At 51.5% G+C, this 21,852-nt stretch overlaps 1 protein-coding gene across 1 annotated transcript; it reads right to left on the bottom strand.

Annotated features, from left to right (window-relative positions):
- Positions 1-2,663: 2,663 nt before the first annotated feature.
- On the bottom strand, positions 2,664-21,320 carry FAM89A (family with sequence similarity 89 member A). Its single transcript, XM_059170491.1, has 2 exons — positions 20,980-21,320; positions 2,664-3,839 (listed from the first exon to the last, which is right to left on the bottom strand). The coding sequence occupies exons 1-2, from the start codon at positions 21,262-21,264 to the stop codon at positions 3,576-3,578; spliced, it is 549 nt and encodes a 182-aa protein (XP_059026474.1). The 5' UTR covers positions 21,265-21,320; the 3' UTR covers positions 2,664-3,575.
- Positions 21,321-21,852: the final 532 nt, after the last annotated feature.

The raw sequence follows: 21,852 nt of genomic DNA, 5'->3' as shown, positions 1-21,852 counted from the left end.
TGCAGAGCTGTGCCCTCTGAAGGGACTTGGAGCATGCTCTCCACCGCGGGGTGACTGTGATCTCGGTGATTTCTAATGTAAGTGCTCCTCCTACCCAAACCAGCGTTCCCAGGACCAGTGGTCTCTATGTGCCTGCAGGACTTTCATTAGAGATCCTCCGTCCTGGAAACAGAACAGGAAGCAGGGAGCAAGGTCTCTGAGCTTCTGTCTGAGGTTGACAATGGGTAATTCTCCAGATGGCATGTGCCCCCCTCCTCTTCTCTCAGGCATCTGCTCTCTGGGGCCATATTGCAGCCTTACTGCCTGGCTTCATGCTTTCGTTTTGCTAATACTGCTCAGTTAGTGCATTTAATAAAGGTTTTTCCCAACATTCTCTAGGTACTCTGTTTGTCCACGCTCTTCAGGGAAGCAGGAGAACCAGACAGGAGACTGGGTGTCTAGGGACCTGTCTTCAGCTGACTGATAGCTGGCAAAGCGGGGTGGATAGTAATGCGTTCTTGCCACAGCTGGCCAGCATGAAGGCATCAGGAAGGGGCACCTGGGTGGCTGTCGGTTAAGTGGGCCGGCTCTAGATTTCAGCCCAGGTCATAATCTCAGGATCTTGGGATCAAGCCCCACGTCGGGCTCTCGGGGAGTCTGCTGGAGAGTCTCTCTCTCCCTCTCCCTCCGCCCCTCCCCCACTCACACTCACTCTCTCTCTGAAATAAATCTTACAGAAAAAGAAAAAAACCAAAAACCTTGTTCACCCTTCAAAAGCAGCTCAGATGTCCCCTCTGCCAACGCCCCCAGGGTTTGTTGGGTCTCCTAGGCCTCAGTGGCCTTGGCGCTTCCCTGATGACGACACTTGCCCTCCATGTTGGGCTCTTTGTGGAAATGGCATCTGCCAGAGGCTCTTCAGGTTCCCGCAGCCTGTGTTCTCGGCTCCTGACTCAACGTGACCCAGACCAGCACTAAATAAATGTCCGTTGAGTGAATGGCATCCCCCTGGGTTACAGGAAAATGGGAGCCAGGGGTCGAGTTGGTGAACGGACTCTGAATTCCCCTTGGGGTGTGACAGGAGCTGCATCATTTGCGAAATGCAAGGTTTAAATGATCAGGAACTCTGGGTTCACAGCACCAAGGCCGTAGGAAGCTAGAGGTGATTTCTCCAAGTGCTCTGTGCATCGCCTTACACGGGGGCTCTCTGCTTCAGGAAACGTCACACTGCCTTAGAGCCCGCCCGGCTGTCCGTTGGCCGCTGAGCCCGGAACAGTCCCGGCTCCAACTCAGAGGGGACGATGTACGCCGGGAAGCAGGAAAGGACACCAGCGCATTTATTTCCTAATGGACCTTCATAAGGACAGTGTATTAGAAAACATTTTATGGTTTGGGATAATGTTAATATTTCTCACCAAGCTGCATTTACAACAGTACACTCTGTCTGGAGTGAGAGGAAGCGTGGGGCAGTGCATATGAACTTCAGATGGTGTATTAAGAACTGTGGTAGGCTTATATGCCCCTTTACCATCGGGCTGAGGAATGTGTCAGCCCTTCCCACCACCCCCCCAGCAAAGGAGAGGCCCCTTGCTTGCCTTGATTTATTCCACTTCTAGTTCTGATGGCCCATCTCGTAATGAGAGGAGCACCCCAAAACCCAAAGGCACTATGAATCTAGGGTTGTGGTTCCAGAAGAACCCAGAGGCAGCAGACCCAGGGAGCCATGCATTCTCAATGTGGGGGCTCCCCCAAGCCTGAGCCAGCCCTGCAAGCTTCCCTCTCGGAGATGGTACCGTCCTCCCGCGTGGACACGAGTAGCGCCCCCTGAACTTCGTGTGAGAGGACCACCGGGCCGTCCTAGGAAGATGCTCCATAGGTCCGGGTGGAGTAGGAGAGCCGGCAGCTCTCCTGGGTGTCCCACGATGCCCTCCTCAAGGGCCGGCCCGGACACTAGGTGGTAACTGGATCCACGTTAGTCTCTCCTGCGGGACTTCTCGAACCATGCAGAGACCCAGGCGTCACCCCTTATTGATTAAATCAGAACAAAGATGGAGGTTCTTGAGCCACGCTCAAGATTCTTCTGAAACCTCTCCCTGCCCCAAGTGGCCAGGGCTGAGCACAGCAGATCCAAGGTTCAAGCGTGAACCTCTCACTGTCCGAGGTTCTGGAAGATGACCAGACGTCACCTGGTCCGATTACTTTCACTGCTCTCGCGCCCCCTGCACAGCTGGGCCACACACTAAAGGCGATGTGCTGCCATCTCTCATCGAACTACTACTTTCAACACAGGAAAACAGCAGGAATGCTCTTCCCTCTCTGTACTCAGCCCAGTTCCCAACACACGGTCATGTACGGAACAGGCTGTCCACATGCTGGCCTGTGAGGGTGAGTTTTACTTCCTCTCGGACCCCAAAGGTGGTGAATAAGTAATTATCACATCAAAAGAAAGAAGGGCAGGGGGTCTGAAGCAGTCAGAGACATAACAGCACTGAGAGCTAACTATAAATGGGGGCTACCGTGGAAAACACGACCAAGAATAAGTCAGTAGAACAAGAGAAGCTGCTTCCAGATCTCTCCTGGCAAGAAAATAAATTATTCTCTTTCAGTAGTTGATTGGACTCCATGCATTCAAGTTCTGAAATTGGATGATTCAGAGTTCAGACCAAAATAATACACAACTACAGTCGGGGGGGGGGTAGCATTTTATCCTCATTTTTAACCTACAAAGTGTAAAGCATTCATAAAAGATTTTAATAAATATATTAAGGCTTAAGGTGATCATTGTGTCGAGTGGAAGAGGCAGGACTGCTTTCTAATAGACTAGTTCACACTGAGAACCTTCCAGAACAAAAGTTTGCCATCTTACAGTGAATGACACCCCATATGAGCGTGCCCCCTGTTTCTTTCTGCCAACATAACACGCCTCCGTGTTCTCTTCCTCCCTCCTCCACCATCGGATAGACAAAGAAGGATCCAGATTTTGAAGAGAATGGTGTTGATTGGTGTGACCTAAAATGTTTAGGGTTTTTTTTGTTGTTGTTTTGGGGGGGGGGGGGTTCTTTTGGTACAAAGCTTTCACTGAGTCATTGGGACCATTAGTAATGCAGCTGGCAATAAGAAAGCCCAACCAAGAGCCTTAAACGCTCACAAGACGGAAGCAAGAATGGCTGCCAGATGTAGAAGGAAGGGGGCCGCGAAGTGGGAGTTTTCCTAGTCTGCAGCCTGGAGCCAGTTCCTACAGCAGAGCAGCAAACCGTCTACCGCCTGCAAGGAAGTAACCGGCAAAAGTCGTCTTGGGGGAAAGATCTTTGGGAGGGCCTTTGCCCCAGAATCCTCCTGTTAGGGTCCCAGCATGGACAGGACTCGTGGGCAGGAGGGTCTCTGCACGATAGTGTCGCTGAGCACCTCAAGGCCACCCAGGCGGAGACTCCAGCCCTGGCGACAGATTGCCACGGGTGTCCTCCAAATTAAGCTGGCAGCGCTGGCCTCTCGCGCCCAGCGACTGCCCACGACGGAGGAGCGAAGGAGATTTCTTCGAGAGGGAGCTGAGGCTGACAGTGTGTCCGGTGGGCAGCAGTGGCCTCTGCTAAGATCCCTTTCTAGATGGACTCCAGAATCCAGTCACTGCCGGAGATCGAGGAGACAGGCAGAGACAGGTCCCTTGGGGGGCCCCGTTCCCTCCCCTCATGGAGGGCGTGGTGCTCCGGGAAATACTCCTCCTCCTCATCAAAGAAGCCGTTCTCCAGGGCGTAAGTGCAGTCCGGGCTGGACGCAGCCTGGCACGCCCCCTTATACTCCTGAATGGACTCGTAGAGGCTGTAGAGTTGGCAGAGCAAGGACATGTCCAGCTGTCGCAGGCCGACCTTAAGGGAAGGGGTGGAGAGGTAAAAAAGAGAAGTCAGCACTTGAGTTTAATTTTAGTGGGACACTCAGCCTGCCGTCTGCCTATGCCAGCACATTCTTTCCAGACAGTGAATGACTCCAAGCATCACTCCAGTGCTTCGGGTTTCCAATTTTGAGAAAACCTTAATTGTGGGATGCCCACACCTCAGACGTGACTCAGTGGGGCAGGGAGGGATCACACCTGCGGGGCGGCGGGCCTTGGCCTGCGGAGTTTACCCCGGCATGCGGGCACGCCCTGGGAAGGCACGGAGCAGCACTCCTACTTCGGGTGGCCCCAGCTGGTTTCACTTTGGACGCCAAGAGGCAAGTTTGTCATTTCCTCTCGCTAGGATCAGTTTCAGAGAGGACCCACATGTGCCTTCCCTGATACCACAATCATTCTCAACTCCCTGGGAACAAGAGTCCCCTTGCCAGTGACAGTGGCTCACAGGTCAGGGTCATACACACACACACACACACACACACACACTCACACACCCCGGAGCCCCCGCCCTCTGGTCAGCGCGGCCTCCGGGTTCCCAAGAGTGGTGTTTGGACTCCCTCTCCTCCGGACAAGGTCAGTCGTACCCAGAGATGATTGGGGCATCACTCCCCAGAGCAAGCGATTGAAGAAGTGCACAGAGTCTCCTGGGAACCACTTTCACCAGTGGTGACAGAACAAAGAATGCTGGAAAGCCACATACTTGCTTATCTTCAAGTTTCCCTCCTGCCATGGCCAGTCCCTCAGGATAGGGCCAAGTCAGCACAGGAAATGCACTGTTTCCATCAATCTCAAAGAGAGAAGGGTTAATCCGCTTGGAAATGCAGCCTAGACGATGGCACCGACACTTGCACACGCATGAAAATCACCCGTGTTTCTTGTGAACCACGCAGCCTCCGGTTTGGCAAGTGTGGGGTCCCAGGTGACAAGGCTACTGAGCTCTGGTGAGGGGCAGCAACCTCCCTCCCAGTGGCAAGGGGGGAGACTCAACACCAGAGGCTAGGAGACCTGCCTTCTGCTTCTTGGCCCTTGAGCAAGTCATGTATCATCTCTACCCCTTGGTTGATGACAAAAGGGAATCATAATTTCTCTTATGGGGTACAGGGAGGATTCACTGAGAGATCCATCCATTTTCACCAACAGTCATCAAATGCTACTGGGTAGCAAGTCAAGGGCTAAAGCATGGGAACGTGCAGCAGAAAACAGAGAAAGAGGAGCTCTATGGTCTCTAGAATTCCCCAGCGACGAGGTCTGCCGCACGAGACTCACACAGGGGACGCTGGGGTCCAGAAGGCGGCAATCCTCTCATGACAAGATAGGTGTTAAACACCAAGTCATTCTTCACAGCCTCCAACCACACTAGACTGCCAAGCAGAGAGCAGCCCTCTCCCACAGCCGAGCACACCATAGAAACAGAACCAGGCCCCACTGACTTGGCGTGTTTTGCCATAACGTCCAGGGTCTGGGAAGGCAGACCAGCTCAATGGCATCCCATTCTCGAAAGTAAACCTTTAACAGGGAAAGCCACCGGCAAACAAAGAGAAGCCCAGGCCTGCCACAAACGGGTCAGATGCCACCACTCTCTGTCCTGACTGGTCGTGTGCGTGTGTTGTCCGGAAGGAAAGATGGTTCCCAACATCTGGGCTGGAAAAAATACCCAGATGATGCCGATGCCCAGTTCCAGCACACAACCCAGCATTCTCGACACAAATCCCTGCCCTTCCGGGGTCACTTGTATGTATTCTCCTGTGACCCCCGACTTCCAGGCCAGCCAGACAGAAAAGCACGGAAGGGAGAATGCTTTCGGGCCCCACAGCCTGCCCAAGTGGGTCCACATGCCGGCTCGCCCATGCGCGAGTGTGAGACCGTGGACATCCTGTTCGACTCCTGGAAAGAGTAACAGCTGCTCTGGTGGTTACTACGTTCACGATTCTCTCCAGGCTGTCAGCCTGTGGAATCTCGACCTGGAAAGGCCTGGCCGCTATGGGACTTACCAGGAGGCAGGGTTCCCGGAAACAGCAGTGACCCTGGGGCACCACGTTCCTCCTACCCCAACTCGATCACAAACACTGACCGGGAATCACCCGAGCACAGTCAAGCCAGATGACAATTAGCCAGCAGACCAGCTTCTTGGGGACCAGGGTAGACACCATACACTCTCGAGTAGGAAAGGACCTCAGAGGTCTCCCTTTCACACCCTCAAACCCTTCCACACCAGTTCATTCATTTCCAGGCAGACATAACGCTTCCCTGCACAAAGCCAAAATTTCCCAGTCTGTAGTTCTAGGGCCCTTGATGCTCCGTGGAACCGTTCTGCAGACCCGCACATCTCATTTCCCTCTTAACTGCCTTTTACACATTTGAAGGTAATTTTCATTCTGCCACCTCTCCCCACCGGAAGAAACGATCTGTCTTCTCCAGACCATACCTTCAGGCCTGTCACCTCTTACAACGACCTTCTGGCCCATTTTGACCACCTGTCCCTCCCCTGAACTGGCTCCTGTTTCCTGGGGCTCCTCCAGCATCCAGATCTGAACCCGGTAACCAGACTGCAAGGTTCTGTCTTGGCAAGGTCACGTCTACCTATCTGTTCTAGGATTTAACACAAGGAATGTAAACCTCAGTGAAGAGAGTCGCACCCTCCCAGAGCTGCACTAGTGTTTGCTTAAAAAGTCACAGACTCATGCAACACGGGCTGCTAACTGCGCAGGAATTTAAAAAAAAAAAAAAAATCATAGAAAAGATTCATCCAGTGTCCTGGAGCGATTTCTACTGAGTCACTTGGACAGCCATAGGGGTTGGGCTACCCCAAGCCCATTTCCCACCTTGGAAATGAAGAATGGGAAAACAACAGAAGAGGGAAGGGAGCAATGTGTTCCTGGACCAGGTCTGACTCTCATCCTGTGGGCAGGTTGGGAGCGGGGGCAGGTGATAGCAGGAGCCTGGGCTCCATGGCCCCTGAACTACCCCACCGGCTTCTCAGGAGCCGGTGTCCTTTGAACATGCAGTTCCCAAAGCCCTGGGGTCCCTTTCCTCTTCAGGTGCCACGTCCAAGGTCCTCCAGGCCTTGAGTTGGATCGTGTTCTGGGTACCTGTCTGCATTGCAGCAACAGATGACTCACAAAGCTGCCCTGTCCTCAGGTGCAACGCTGGCCTAGAAACGGAGGGCTGACCCACCTAGGAAGACAGCTCGGTACCACGCACGCCCATCAGACAGCGGAGTGGCCGCCAAGCGCTTAGGGTGATTGAGCAGGGATCTCAGCACACGTGTACATGTCTCCGCACATCCCAGCTTCTCGGTCCCTTCTGCAGGCACAGGCCAGAGCTCCTCAGCTTACCAGCAATCCACCAGATCGGCGCGGCGGGCGGGAGGTCGCAGCAGGAGCCAAGCCGGCTCCCAGCCTGGACACTTCTCCCTCTCCCTTGGCTGTGGCTGTTTCAACACTTGCTCTTAAATTCTCTAGAGGCACATTGCAAGTCCCGAGGCAGGATTTCACTTTTTCTACCTGCACCTAATGCCACAGTTGGCTGGAGGTCCCCTCCCTGAGACGGTCCGGGACCCATCCCCACTGTGTCTGTCAAAGCCTCCTTGCCCGCCCAGCCCGATGCCAGCTTCTCCTCCACTCTCCGGACTCTGGTTCCGTCGCAGGGGCCACTCACTCCCTCCACCTGCTCTGCCTGCCCTATTTATTATTCTCCACCTGTTGCTACTGGTCAGAACATGAGTCTTCTTTCTTCGTATGTAGGACAGCCCACATGCAGTGACCCCTTCTCCTCCTGGGATCCCCCAGCACCCAGCACAGAGTCTTGCCGTGTAGATACGCAGGTACTGGCTGACTGTGTGAATACACGTCTCAGTAGAGACGCCCGCCCAGAGGACACCTGGCTGCAGCAGCAGCCTGGCAGGGGGCGTGCGGGGACCAGACGGCCCCTTGCTATATCCCGCAGGTGCCTGAAGGGGTGGCAGACATGAAGAGGCAACCCTTTGAGCCCAGAGCACCCCCACGTGCTCCCGAAGAAGGCCCCAGACCACATGGTCATTGCCACATTGACAAAAAAAAAACCTCACCTCCTGCTTGACAGAAGACCCAAACCCAAGTTTGGGGCTAGAAAGAGCTCCCTCCCCGAGTGCTCTTTCTAGAGTCACACTGTCTGCAGCTGGGGCAGAGACTCATGACAGCCCCAGAAATCAGCCTCTCAATCCTGAAGACCCAGGCGTCTGGGAATGTGGGAAGGGCAGAGAGGGGTCATGCTGGAGAATTAAACTGCGATTTGTTTCACAACGTGATTAAATCACCCAGAAATGGAGACAAGTCCTTCCAGAAAAAAGGATGGGGGGTGGGGAACGCCCTCTGCACTACCCCCCCCCCCACTGTCCCGTTCTACAACTGGGGGAAGCCTGTCGTCTCAGTGATGTGTTCCCACATGGCCCTGAAGGACAGCTGATCTGATTCACAGCTGCATTCAGGTGGGGGGGGGAAGAAAAGCTCATTTTCGGAAGCAGATTTTAAAAATTCAGGTACTTGGTACTTTTAAGAAAAGTACAAATTCTAAGATCCTGTCATGTGTAGCCCTTATTCTAGACCTTCAAGACAATTAAGAACAATCAACTAGTTTCCACTGCTTTAAATTGCTAAGGTCATTCCTTCCTCTCTCTGTCTGGGCTTCCTGCTTAACTTCCTGATCATTTTCCTCTCTTTCCCTAGGCACAGAGCTCGCCTGCCACCCCTCCCCCGCAGCACAGGTGGCTCATCAACCTAGAACATCTCTAACAATCCTGAATCACCCTCAAAACTATCTCAACCCACAATGGACTAGCCACGTGGATACACCTCAGACGGGGCAGGGGGTGGCTCCCAGCTGGGTTTTGGGTGATTAAGTTTCTGATTATCTTTGGAGGGTGCTGTGGGGGACAGAGTTCTTCCAAACCTTCAAAAAATTACAACAGACACAAGACAATTTGGATACAAGGTTTAGAAGATGGAAGGTACTTTTTAAAAGGAAACTTTGGTTGGGACCAAACAAAGCATCGTGAAAAGTTTAAGGATACTTTTAAGAAATTAGTTGTATTTAAGGAAAAGAGTCTGTTTTTATGTACGAAACTAAAAATGAGTTGGTGTCCTTCCCTAGTCCATTTAGGAGACGTGAACAAAAGCAACCTCTTCTCAGATATAAGGAGTAGAAAACAGAACAGACATCAAAAGAAATGGTCTTATTTGCACCCTGCTCCAAGACCCCTGCTGAGGCTGTGGGCTAAGCCAGGCAGAAGCAGGGCATGGTGTGGGGATGGCTTAGATCAGGAAGTCTTACTGAGGTCGGCTCCGAAATGATGCCCACCCGCCCTTCCCCCCACCTGACCATCCATCTGCCTACCACTGCATTCCTCAACCGAAGATAATAAATATCCCACTTCATACTGGACAGGAGGGATGTACAGATTCCCAGTGAAGCTGCAGAATCGTGAGCTGTATGTAGTGTGGGAATTGGGGGGTGGGGTCCCAAAATATGGGGACAGATACGGAAAAAGTTAGTTGCATGAAAGTTTACATTGAAACATAAGGCAGGAGGAACGTGGTTAGAAAACTTAGGGATTAGTCATACAATAAAAACTAGGTGGTCATTTTAAAGGATGAGCCGCTGGGTGTGTGCTACAGTAGAAGCGACCCATGTGCCTTGCACAAAAGCTCAGGTCATCGACAGTATGTTAGCAGGAACTCCCTTCCTATATATGCACACACCCGTGCACGCCTCTGACGGGAGGAGGAAAGGTCTGTTGGCAGAACCTGCTTCTAGAAAGCGGGATCGGTATTTACAGCCTTCTGCATGGCTCGGTTTTCTCAGCAAGCATGAGCACACTCTCAATTGTAAAAACTATCACGTAGGCACACTGTGGAGCACTGCTTGGCAAGCTCTATCAAAAGCCTTGAAATAGCCCAAACTCTCAACTAGCTAACTGTTCACTTCTTTTCTTTTAAAGATTTTATTTATGTATTGGGGGTGGGGAGAGGCAGCAGGAGAGTGTCCTAAGTGACTCCGCTCTGAGCATGGCACCCCCTACGGGGCTCGCTCTCCCAACCCAGGGATCAGACCTGAGCCAAAAACCATGAGTCTGAGGTCCCCCAGACTTCACCACCCAGACACCTAGGTTCATCCCCAGGGATGGGCTGGAGAGAGAAATCTCGGCTGGACACAAATACGAAATCCTCACCCTTGCTCTGCGAGGCAGATATTGACTCTGTCATGAGGAGGAAGTTAGGGTCCTGAAAGATGAAGCCCCTTGACAGGTGGAGGGGGGCGGCTTGCGGTGGGGGCAGGGCAGGGAGCGGCCGTCTGTCCTGTTCATGCCGCTGACCAGGCCAAGGAGATGCCCAATGTCCTCTGTCGTAGGTGGCAAGCTGCTAACATCACAGGTGAGTCTGATTTTGGGCTTTTCTGAATTTTCTACCACGAGTATGTATTAACTTACAATGAGAACACTTGGAAGTTATCTTCTTAAAATGTAATGAGTGCCTAAGCATATACTCGGCTCATGAATTTATTTTAGAAAGGACCAGGAAATGCCCCAAGTCTAATCAAGGTGTCTAGCACGTTATCTGCAGAGCCGAAATGTAATAAAAGCAGTGGCCTAATGCATCGTAACCTGATTTCTGAATAAAGGACGCGATAACAGAAGGACACCGACCCGTCCACTGTATACTGTTTTCAAAGGAAAACGGAAGAGAAAGACTCCTTGGGTGTTGATCCAGTGGGGAAGGGGTATCAACTGACCCCCACAAGACCTGGAAGGTCCCGGCCTGTCATGCTGTGCTCACGGCAAGCTTCCAATCCATCCCGCGGCTCCTGGGCTGCACTCTGCTCTCCTGGGCAGAAAAGCATTCACGCTATCCGGTCTGCTTCATCTCCTGAGAATGCTCTGAGCCCACCAGGCTGAGGACTAGGCTCTGCAGAGCCCCAGTGGTTCAGAGACAGAACATCCTGTACAGCTGCACCGCAAGGGTTAAGCCACGCCCAGCGCTCGCTCAGCCCTGCACCTGCCCATACACCCTCTCGACCAAGTAAGGCAGTTTCAGTTGTGTTTGTCTGCTGACAGCTGAGGGTATCCACGTGGACAGAGCCCACTCTGCAACATCTCCCGGGATGTGCTTGTTTCTCTCTAACCGCAACTAATACTGGGACCAGTGAAGCCCCTTTCCTCTTCCGCGCTCTAAGCAGAGCCAAGGAAAAGCAATCGACCATTTTCTCTAAGCAATGGCTTTGCTCATTCTTTCTCGCTTTTTGCCTACTGTAAAAATAAAACATTCTTTTTTTTTAAGATTTTATTTATTTATTTGACAGACAGAGATCACAAGTAGGCAGAGAGGCAGACAGAAAGAGAGGGGGGAAAGCAGGCTCCTTGCTGAGCAGAGAGCCCCATGTGGGGCTCAATCCCAGGACCCTGAGATCATGACCTGAGCCGAAGGCAGAGGCTTAACCCACTGAGCCACCCAGGCGCCCCAAAATAAAACATTCTAATTAGATTAAAATTTCAATGGTTTGGGACGCCGGGGTGGCTCAGTGGGTTGAGCCTCTGACTTCAGCTCAGGTCATGATCCCAGGATCCTGGGATCAAGCCCTGCATCATGCTCTCTGCTCAGCAAGGAGCCTGCTTCCCCCTCTCTCTCTGCCTGCCTCTCTGCCTACTTGTGTTCTCTCTCTGTGTCAAATAAATAAATAAAATCTTTTTAAAAAATCTCAATGGTTCATACTTATATAAGCCATCCTTCCCACATTCCATGGTCTAAAGCAGCTTTCTATCTTCATGTGTTTGAGTCTCGGGACCTCTTTACACTCTTCAGTAAAGCTACGGAGGGCCCCTAACAACATTTCCTTAGTAGAGGTCAAAACTGAGAAGCTTTAATATAGATCCACTTAATCATAAGTAATATACCCATTACATGCTAATGTGACATTTTTATAAACAATGCCATTTTGTAAATCTTTTTAATGTCTGGTTTATCTCCTGCCTTGGGTCCTTCGGGACAGGTTGTTTTGGTTCAAGGAAATGAAGAAAATCTGGCCTCACATGGGTATGTAATAGCCTTTTAGAAAATTGTGGGTGTTCTTTTTTTGACACACCCTTTAGTTGGCTGCAGAGTGAAATTTGAAACTATCCTGATGAACTTTTCATCCTGTTATATTAGTCTTGCACTTTGAATGGATCTTTTAACTGTGGATGATTTTGTAACAGCAAGCATTGGTTACGAAAAATGTGAAAAACTGACTCACTGAATTGGGCAGATCTTCCAAAAGTTAATCTATTTCCTTAGGTGGTATTTTATTTTATTTTGTTTTTTAAAGATTTGATTTATTTATTTGAAGAGAGAGACACAGCAAGAGAGGGAACACAAGCAGGGGGAGTGGGAGAGGGAGAAGCAGGCTCCTTGCTGAGCAGAGAGCCCAATGCGGGGCTCGATCCCAGGACCCTGAGATCATGACCCGAGCCGAAGATAGAGGCTTAACAACTGAGCCACCAGTCACCCCCTTAGGTGGTATTTTAAAACATCACATTCATTGATATGATCGCCACATAATTATGGACCCTGAGAGGGTTTCCAGACTCATACTTTAAGAACTGCTGTTTTAAAGATACCCACTTTTAGGGGCACCTGGGTAGGTTAGGTAGGTTAGGCGTCCAACTCTTGGTTTCAACTCAGGTCATGATCTCAGAGTCCTGAGATTGAGCCCCATGTCGGGCTCCTCGATCAGTGCAGTCTGCTTGTCCCTCTCACTCTGCTCCTCTCTTCCCCCCACCTCATTCTCTCTCTAGAATAAATTCTTAAATATATATATATGTTTAAAAGAGTAAAGATACCCACTTTTAGCAGTTTAGTATACATCCCTCATGACACTATGCTTACACAAGCTGGTTTTTAGCTAGTAACCACCTATACAAATGTATACGTATACTGTTTCGTAACTTACTTTCTCATATTGTGAATACCACATTCTTTTCCATGACTGTATAGTATTCTATCACGATTTCATATTATCATCTATCATCTATCATGTAGATAATCATATATGCAATATGCATCTGTGTACAAATATAATTATTCACTGTGTGACTAGTAACATAAGATAAATTTATAAAAATGAAATTGCAGAAGGGGAGAAGAGAAAAGGATGCTTTCCTTCTAATCCCTCCCTAGCCCTGGGGCTGCAAACGGCAGACCATCATTCATTGAGGATTTACACCAAAGCTTAAAAGCTTGTTGCCCAAGATAGTGAGTGCAGACATGGACACAGATGAGGTTGAAATCAGCTGGGACTGGAGGGGAAAACGGACTTGTCAACAACACATTGGAACGCAACACACATACGAAGGTTAGTCTGTGTTCTGTCATTTCCTTGAACAATACCCAATTAACTGAAATTCCCCTTCTGCAAGAGGAGATGCAGTTAGGGGAGAAAATCTGAAGTTAAAATCAGAAAACCAAGTTCTAGGGCAATATACAGAAAATCTCCTATCAGTAGCTGGTGTTTTGCAGACCTGACATAAAAAAACACACAAGAAACCGTTTTTATGGTGTCTATCTTCCCAAACTCTCACCTTCAGGCTGATCATTCTTTTCAATCTCCACTGGTGTTTTAGATAAAACATGATGCCTTATTGTTTTCCTTTGCATATCTGTGATTATAAGGTTGTTAAACACCTTGCAGTTTCTCCTTTAACTGTGTTGGATTTGGCTGTTTTCTCTTCAATTCTAAGCGCAGTCGATAACCTAAGCACACACCAAACACCCTCTTTCCATGGTGTCTAGTCTCCAAATGGATCTCAGTAATCCTCCTCAGCCCAGCCTCTCCAGGCCGTACAAGGCCTGGCGTCCCCCAGAGGCTGCCCCTGTCTGGAGAGCCCTGGTCAGAGGACAGAGACTCTCCCTTCTCCCCCAACCCTCTGCAGTCAAGGGCAGGGCCTCCTCCCAGAATCCTTGCAGAGGGAATTTCACACCTGCAAAATGAAGCCAGCCCCTGCTCTTATGGCCAATCAGGGCAGTGAGCAGAGAGCGCTCCTAAAAACAGAAAAGGCTACATGCTTTAAGGAGTTTTCTGCTTTAAGGAGTTTTCTGCAGCATCATAAGGAAGCCTAAGGGTCTGTCTGTCTCCCAAGTTCCTGGAGGAGGATGTACATCCCCGTGTTAAGTGTCCATGAGGGAAGGAGCAACAGGAAAGGAAAGAACAACCTTTACGTATGCTGCCTACTTATCACTTGGAAACATCTGGAGCCTGTGGGCCACGAATGAGATGAATAGAAGGTCGGGGCTCTAGAGAATGACACTGGGTAATTGGAGGCAAATACCTGGCCCAGCCAGTCTCACGGCCGGTTTCCTGTTCGTGGAGTCTGTGGCCCGTCGGCAGGGTTTCAGACACAGGATTGTGAAAACTTTAGCTTTTCCAACTGAGCTCTCAAGTCTCCTGGGCGTTCAGGTGGACATCCCAGAAGCAGAGCTGTTGTAAAGCCTCCAGCCGCTGCTTGGTGGCAGGGAACGACACGAGGGCCACCATCCTCATTCGCAGCCCTCCCTGAACTTCGTTGCCCACGAGGCCTCAAAGACCTATGGCAGTGCTGGCCCAAGGAGATGCAGAAACGCTCAGGCACTGCTCGGTGGAGGTCCTGTGTCAGGGAACAGGTGTCCACAGTGCCAACAAGCGGAACGCTTTCACATTCCCGTGACACAGAGGAATGCCTTTAACCACAGGTGGGGGAAAAGAAGAGGGGTTTGCTTCTTGCAAGACACTAGTAAGTTAGGAAAAATATTCATTTATAGTCTCTATAGGTTGGGACAGTAGTAGATAAGATGGTACGAAAAAGGATCTTTCAATCCTCTATTTTCAAATGTTGGGACTGGAAGTATAACCTCACTTAAAGGTAACATCAAAAGTGAATGAAACCGGGGCACCTGGGTGGCTCAGTTGGTTAAGCGACTGCCTTCAGCTCAGGTCATGGTCCTGGAGTCCCGGGATCGAGTCCCGCACCAGGCTCCCAGCTCCATGGGGAGTCTGCTTCTCCCTCTGACCTTCTCCCATCTCGTGCTCTCTCTCAAATAAGTAAATAAAATCTTAAAAAAAAAAAAAAGTGAATGAAACCAGGGCGCCTGAGTGGCTCAGACGGTTAAGTGTCTGCCTTTGGCTCAATTTCATGATCTCCAGGTCCTGGGATCCAGCCCCCTGTCAGGCTCCCTGCTCGGTGGGGAGTCTGTTTCTCCCTCTCCCTCTGCTTCTGTGCTCTCCTCTCTCTCTCTCTCTAATGAATAAGTAAAATATTTTAAAAACTAAAAGTGAGTGAAACTAGGGCGCCTGGGTGGTATCTGGTTTTGGCTCAAGGTCCTGGGATTGAGCCCCACTTAGGACTCCCCGCCCAGTGGTCAGTGGAGAGTCTGCTTGGGGACAAGTACCATGCAGAGTAATTATGGCCTCAAAACTTTAAGATCTTAGACAGGGTGCCTGGATGGCTCAGTCAGTTAAGCATCTGCCTGCGGCTCCGGTCGTGATCCCGGGGTCCTGGGATCGAGTCCTCCATCGGGCTCCCTGCTTCTTCTTCTTGCCCCACCCCCCACTCCTGCTCTCTCTCATGTCCTCTTTCTCTCTCAATAAATAAAATCTTTAAAAACAAAAACAAAAGGAACCTTGGTGACATTTAATTCTTTTTCCCCACAGGGGAGGCTAGAACTGAAAATAGCAAAGCGCTTGCCTAAATTATATCATGTAAACTAATAACAGAATCCAAGCTCCTGATGCCTGGGCTGGGGCCTTCCAGGTTCTCAAAGGACTTGTTAACAAGTGCAAATTCTGCCTTCTCCTAGATTCGGATCCTGCTGGTATAGAAACAAGCCCAGGAATCAGCATTTCAGCAAGCTGACTCGGGGACCCTGAGTCCTTCCAGCCTTTGGGGAAGGTGGTCCAGTCTTTGGGGACCAGCAAAAACAAAAAGACAGAAAAGACAGTATTAAAGGCCACCAGACGGTCCCAATCTCCTGTGATCGGCATCAATCAAGAATGCTATGTTGGTAGCTGACGCTTTTGTTCCAGATGTCATTTCCTAGGCCTCACTGGGATTGGATCTTTACCATAAAACCTTTTAAAGACTAAAATCCCCTCACTCTGACACTGGCTCCATGGGCAGGATAAGAACTGAAATCCACTGGGATGTGGGCCATTCAAGCTAATGCACATCTCCTAGAACACAGTTCACTGCACAAACTCATTAGACATTTAGTTGCTCTCAACAAAAACGCAGGGATGAGGAGTGTTGTGGGTCTCAGAAATCAAGCTTTATTTAATCAGATTAAATTCTTCCCCTAAACCACTGCCGCTCGGGCACTCAAAACTTCCAAGTGGATGATTTCTCATTCATGCATGGGTTGGTGACCAAAATAACTACTTGACATTTTTATTTTTTAAAGATTTTATGTATTTATTTGACAGAGAGACAGAGATCACAAGCAGACAGAGGGGCAGGGGGAAGCAGGCTCCCTGCTGAGCAGAGAGCCTGATGCTGGGCTCGATCCCAGGACCCTGAGATCATGACCTGAGCCGAAGGCAGAGGCTTAACCCACCAAACCACCCAGGTGCCCCTTGACATTTCTTTTTTAAAGATTTTATTTATTCATTTGAGAGAAGGGGGAGGGGCAGAGAGAGAGAATTTCAAGCAGATCCAATGTGGGGCATGATCTCAGGAACCTGTGGATCATGACCTGAGCCAAACTCAATCCACTGAGCCCCCCAGGCGCTCCACTACTTGTTGGTTCTAAGGGAAAAAAAAAAAAAAAAAAAAAGGAAGCAAGAAAACAAAGGGTTCCAAGTCAAAGCTACTAGAACTTGCCTCTGTGGTTTAAGAGGCAAAACCCAAGAACCCCCAGGGGTGCGGCCCTCAAACATTTGCTGCTCCCACATATCTGAGGATCTTCTGTCTGTGCTTTTGTGATTTTTGGGGAGGGTGTCCAAGCTTGATGGGCTAATGCCACAGAGCTACTAGGCAGGGGGTCTAGTATAAACTTTAAGGAAAGTACCTGTCAGGGTCCCGGCTGAGGCTGAGAGTCAAGGGTGTCCTTCAGCCACATGCAAGGATCTGAAACGCCAGCCAAAGTCTCTGAGCAAAGGTGATTTTGTCAGCTTAGCAGGTAAGAATCTTTCAAACTGTGGGGGCCCTTCAGGGCAAAGTATTCTTAAGGAAGAAGAAGTCTGTGACAGACATCTAATAGTTTGGCTGTCCAGCAGCCCCCAGCTCTATTTCTGCAAACTGGCCTTTCTCTGGGGGAATCCCCAGTGCCCCACACCCACCCCGTCCACGTGGTCGCGCTATCTCAGTAAAATGCAATCCTGCCCTCAGTCACAACTAGCTGGCCCAGACTGGCCCTATGACCCCAGCTGGGCCCACTGGCATCCTTCCAAACTGGATGCAAACTGGATCTAAGAAACGCGGCCAAAACAACCCGGTTAGCCGCCAGAGTCCAAAAAATAGGAAAACAAAATGGCAGGGGAAAGAGGAGACAACAGTGGACTTCCCAGGAGCCCTGTCAGCCCTGTTTTAGCCTGTCTCTGCGTATGCCCAGCCCGTCAAGATTCTCCTTTTGCAAGAGCTAGTTCAGACGGAGTTGCGATTACTAATACAGAGACTCCAGTCAAGAAAACGGAGAAGAGGTCTAAGGCACGGCACCCCTGTTGCTGTGAAATGACATCTTCCAGCTGGTGGCGGGTCCTTACGAGCCAGACAGTTCCATTCATCCTTCTATTTCCACAGCACTCAACACCTAATGCACAGCCTGTAAACATCTGTGGAGTGTGATTGTAAAATATCATCTGATGTTCAAAGAAAAAAGGGGGGGGGGACGCCCGGGTGGCTCACTTGGTTAAGTGTCTGCCTTCAGTTCAGGTCGTGATCCCAGGGTCCTGGGATTGAGCCCTACATAGGGCTCTCTGCTCAGCAGGGATCCTGCTTCTCCCTCTGCCTGTCGCTCCCCCTGCTTGGACTCTGTCTCAAATAAATAAACAAAGAAACCTTAAACACACACACACACACACACACACACACAGGGCTTTGGGACACATCTGGTTGAGTATATGACCATAACGAGGTTAAATTCTGAGTGATTTTTCAAAAAATATATGAAACAGGATGCACCTAGAGGGTATTATGCTAAGTGAAATAAGACAGACAGAGAAAGACAAATACCATATGATTTCACTTCCATGTGGAATCTAAAAAGCAAAACAAATGAACAAACAAACAAAAAGCAGAAACAGACCCATAAATACAGAGAACAAAGCGACTGGTTGCCAGAGGAAGGCGGGGTAGGGGGGGATGAGCAAAATGGGCAAAAGGGAATGGGAGGTGCAGGCTTCCCGCTCTGGAATGAGTAAGTCACAGGGATGAAATGTACAGCAGAGAGAACATAGGCAATGGTATTGTAACAGCATCGTGTGGTGACAGATGGGAGCCACGCTACCAGCCAACACACTTTTGCAAACAGACTTGAGTCACTGTGTTGCACACCTGAAACTAATGTAACAGCCCGTGTTAACCCCACTTTGATAAATACCTAAGTAGATATATAAATAGAATAGACTTTGAGTATCCACCGCACAGACAAGTTACGATGTATAGAAAGCATTTACATGGTGCCTACACAGGAGATCTCCTTATTAACAGTTGTGATCTCTGGGTGTCCAGAACTGGGAGTAATTTTTAATTGTTTTGCTAACCCCCACTTTCCATACAAACGCTGAAGGCACCTCCCAGACTCGAATAGGTAACTGACAATTCCTGCATTTTCTATATCAGAGCGGCATCTCCCACCAGATTCCTGTTTCCAATTCACTGGCCCCCAACCCGCTGGAGGCTCTCACCCCGTCCCAGCACTCATCGAACATTTCCCACTCCCGCTCTCTATAGTCTGCTACCACACTGGTGCTAGTCCCTTATTCCAGCTTTGCTGCTCTTTTCCCACTGCCCTTGTCCCTTGAGAAAATTCTGTTGCCTTCAGAGACCTTCCCACACCATCACTGCTTGCATAGGACTTAAAAAATAAAAATAAAAATAAAAGACTAACCACATTAATCTGTGATTGCACGGACTCTTTCAAAAAGGGATTAATCTAATCACATTCTGCCACGACTGCTAGTATATCCCGAGACACAGATTTGACCTCAGGCCTTCCAATTAAACAGATCAACACAAACCATTCCATAGATAATTCAGGAATGAACTCAGCTTAGGTTACCGCTCAGACCCCACTGCCGCAGGTTAGTAATCTCTTAAGGGCAACAGACCTAGGGCTCTTTTAAAACAGACCCTGTGACATTCTGTGAAAGGACTTGTCAGGGCCTGTAGCCCTATCTTCCTTATCTTTCTCGCAGCTAAACAGCAGACTGACCAAAGATGGCTGTTTATTTTCCTTGTGCTTCAAACAGGCTTAGGGAGAGCTCTGGTCCAAGACATAATTATAAGGTTGTGACTGTTCTGCAGTACCACCAGGGGGGACCCAGAAAAATACTTTCGGGAATGGCACATTGACTCGAAAGCCACCAGAGCAAGTTATAAAGCAGAGCTTCACAACAGGAGTGGCCCTGAGGTTTTCCTGTCTGTTCCAGCATGGGACTTAACCCAGGATGAGTCTTCCCGCTGAACCCCTGTACTTATGCTACATCTAACTTCAGACCGTAAACATACTAGATGTAGGCTTATCTAACTGAAATTCAGCTCTTTAGCTGTGCAAGGCTGGTGTCAATGTTTATTAATAAATAAAAATGGTTGTCTTGGAATTTAAGTCATTCTGTAAGCAGCTTAGAAAATCTATTCAGAGAGGATTGGAAATCACAGTTTCAATGCTAGCTACAGAGTGGGAAAACAGTATCTAATTGATTTTAAAAATGTTAATTTAAGGCTCCCTTTCTAGATTTAATTAAGTCTTACCTTTCAGAACGGATATGCTCCTGAAAAAAAAAAAGGAGGCATAAACTGAATGTTTCTAAACAATCTCTTAATGTACTAGATGCGTATTTAAAGAGTTTCTGTGATAAGGTTTTGGCAAATTTATCATTGGGGAAAAAAGCAGCTTTCATATACTAGATTTCCTTAGGGAAGTTTTTACCTGTACTTAGAACCTGCGCTAAGAGAAAGGAAGGGGCAGATTCCAAAAAGCCTGCGGGTGGCCAGGGGTAGGTGATCAGGGGTCAGCGAGAGCATAGGAAGAAGGAAGTTTTCCAGCTCTCTGCGGGCCTAGCCTAAGCCTGCAGGAAAGCCGGGGAAGGGCTCAGTGCCGCCTAAATCCTTGCCCTTGTCCTGCTTTCGGCGTCGCCTGAAATCGGCTGTCCCGATCCACGCACATCAAACGTACCTCCCAAGGACTGAGAACAACTAAGGCCCGTTGTTTGGCGCCCGGACACTGTCCGAAGCACGCACGCGGGCTTCACCCAGACGGGCAGCGCACCCCTGCGTTCTTGTCCCGCGGCCTCCGGGCCTCCGCCCCACGCGCGGAGGGGATGGGCCCAGCGCCCGCCTTCACAGCCGTCTGGGGCCGGAGCCATCCCGCAGTAATCGGATTCCGCACGCGGCGCCTGGGGCGCGGGGGAGGGAGCGCGGGCTGTTCCAATCCGCTGTCTACACTCGCGCGGACAAAACTGTCCTCTCCGAGGCAGGAAAACACAGCTCTAAACACACAGCTCTAACCCCCCGCCGCAGGGAACGCCTCTCCCCGACCCGTGTGGTGTCTCTCTCCGGAGACGGGTGACCAAGCCGCACCCGCCGCCAGCCACGAGGGAACCCCACGCCGCGCCTCCCGCGGGTTTCCGAGCCAGCTGGGGCCGGACTCCGGGTGGCAGGACTCCGAAAACTGCCTTTTCACTGTGGGGGAGGGCTCCCCGGGTGAGGGTCCCACCGCGGACAGAGGACTGGTAACAGGGAGCACCTGAGAGGTCAGTGCCCCTCTTTCGGCGCTGGCGCCACAGAGCCAGAAAGCGGCGGGGGGCGCGGGGACTTCTGGAGCAGAGCGCGGGTCCCGGCGAACTTGCCCGGGACGGCGAGCCCGAACGGAGCAACACCCCCCCACCCCGGCCCCCGGCCCGGCCCGCGGAGCCCCGCTTACCATCTCCTTGCGGAGCAGGGCCAGCGCGGCGTCCAGGTTGGGCGGCTTGGCGGGCAGCCCCGCGGCCCGGGCCCTGCCGCCGCTCGCGCCCCCACGGCTCAGCTCGTCCTGGATGCGCGACTTCTGCGCGTACAGCCGCTCCAGGTGCCGCCAGCCGCCCGCCGCGCCGCCGCCCGCCGCCGAGTGCAGCAGCCCGCTCAGGCTCTTGGGCAGCGGGGGCAGCCCGTCCACCCGCAGCCCCCGGGACGCATCCGCCGCCCCCTGCGCCGCTCCGGCCCCGCTCATCGCGCCCGCCCCGGCCACGCGCTCGCCCGCCGCTACCGCCGCGGCCACCGCCACCGCCGCCGCCGCCGCGCGGCTCCAGCCCAGAGGCTCTCCCGGCCCGCCCCCTTCCCGGCGGCGCCCCACCCACTTCCCCCCGCCCCGCCGCCCCGCCCCCGCCCTGCATCCCGGCCCGCGCCCGGCCCCCCTGGCGCCCCCCGCCCCCGCCCGCTCACCTCCAGCGCCGCCCACGAGCCCCAGGTCCCCTGACCACTAAGCCTGTCCCCGCGTCCCGGCGCCCCGCCAACCCCGCCCCTTACTCCCGCCCCGCCCCCACCTCTGCTCACTTCCAGCCCTTCCCCCGTGCCCAGCCCCACCTCCACCCCTGCGCCCATCACGGCATCCCTTGCTCACCTCCAACCCCTCTCGGGGACTCCCCCCTCACCCGCCCACAGTCCTCCCGGAGCGGATCCCTGGCCCGGCTGCCCCACTCCCGGCGAGATGTGCTTCCCCGGGAGCCCCCCTGTCGGATGCGACCCGACCGACGGCTGGCGGGGGGACGGGGGGGGGCGCTGGGGACAAAGGCTCCCGCTCCAGGCGGGCGGGACGTCG

Source organism: Mustela lutreola, chromosome 4 (genome assembly GCF_030435805.1).
Source record: "Mustela lutreola isolate mMusLut2 chromosome 4, mMusLut2.pri, whole genome shotgun sequence".
Taxonomy (NCBI): domain Eukaryota; kingdom Metazoa; phylum Chordata; class Mammalia; order Carnivora; family Mustelidae; genus Mustela; species Mustela lutreola.
The sequence above is the reverse complement of the archived record's forward strand: the minus strand, read 5'-3'. Positions and strand labels throughout refer to the sequence as shown.

Coding starts and splice junctions, on each gene's coding strand:
- FAM89A (XM_059170491.1), bottom strand. CDS start 21,264: ATGAGCGGGGCCGGAGCGGCGCAGGGGGCGGCGGATGCGTCCCGGGGG. Junction 3,840..20,979: donor CCCTGCTCCGCAAGGAGATG/GTAAGCGGGGCT, acceptor CCTTCCCTTAAG/GTCGGCCTGCGACAGCTGGA.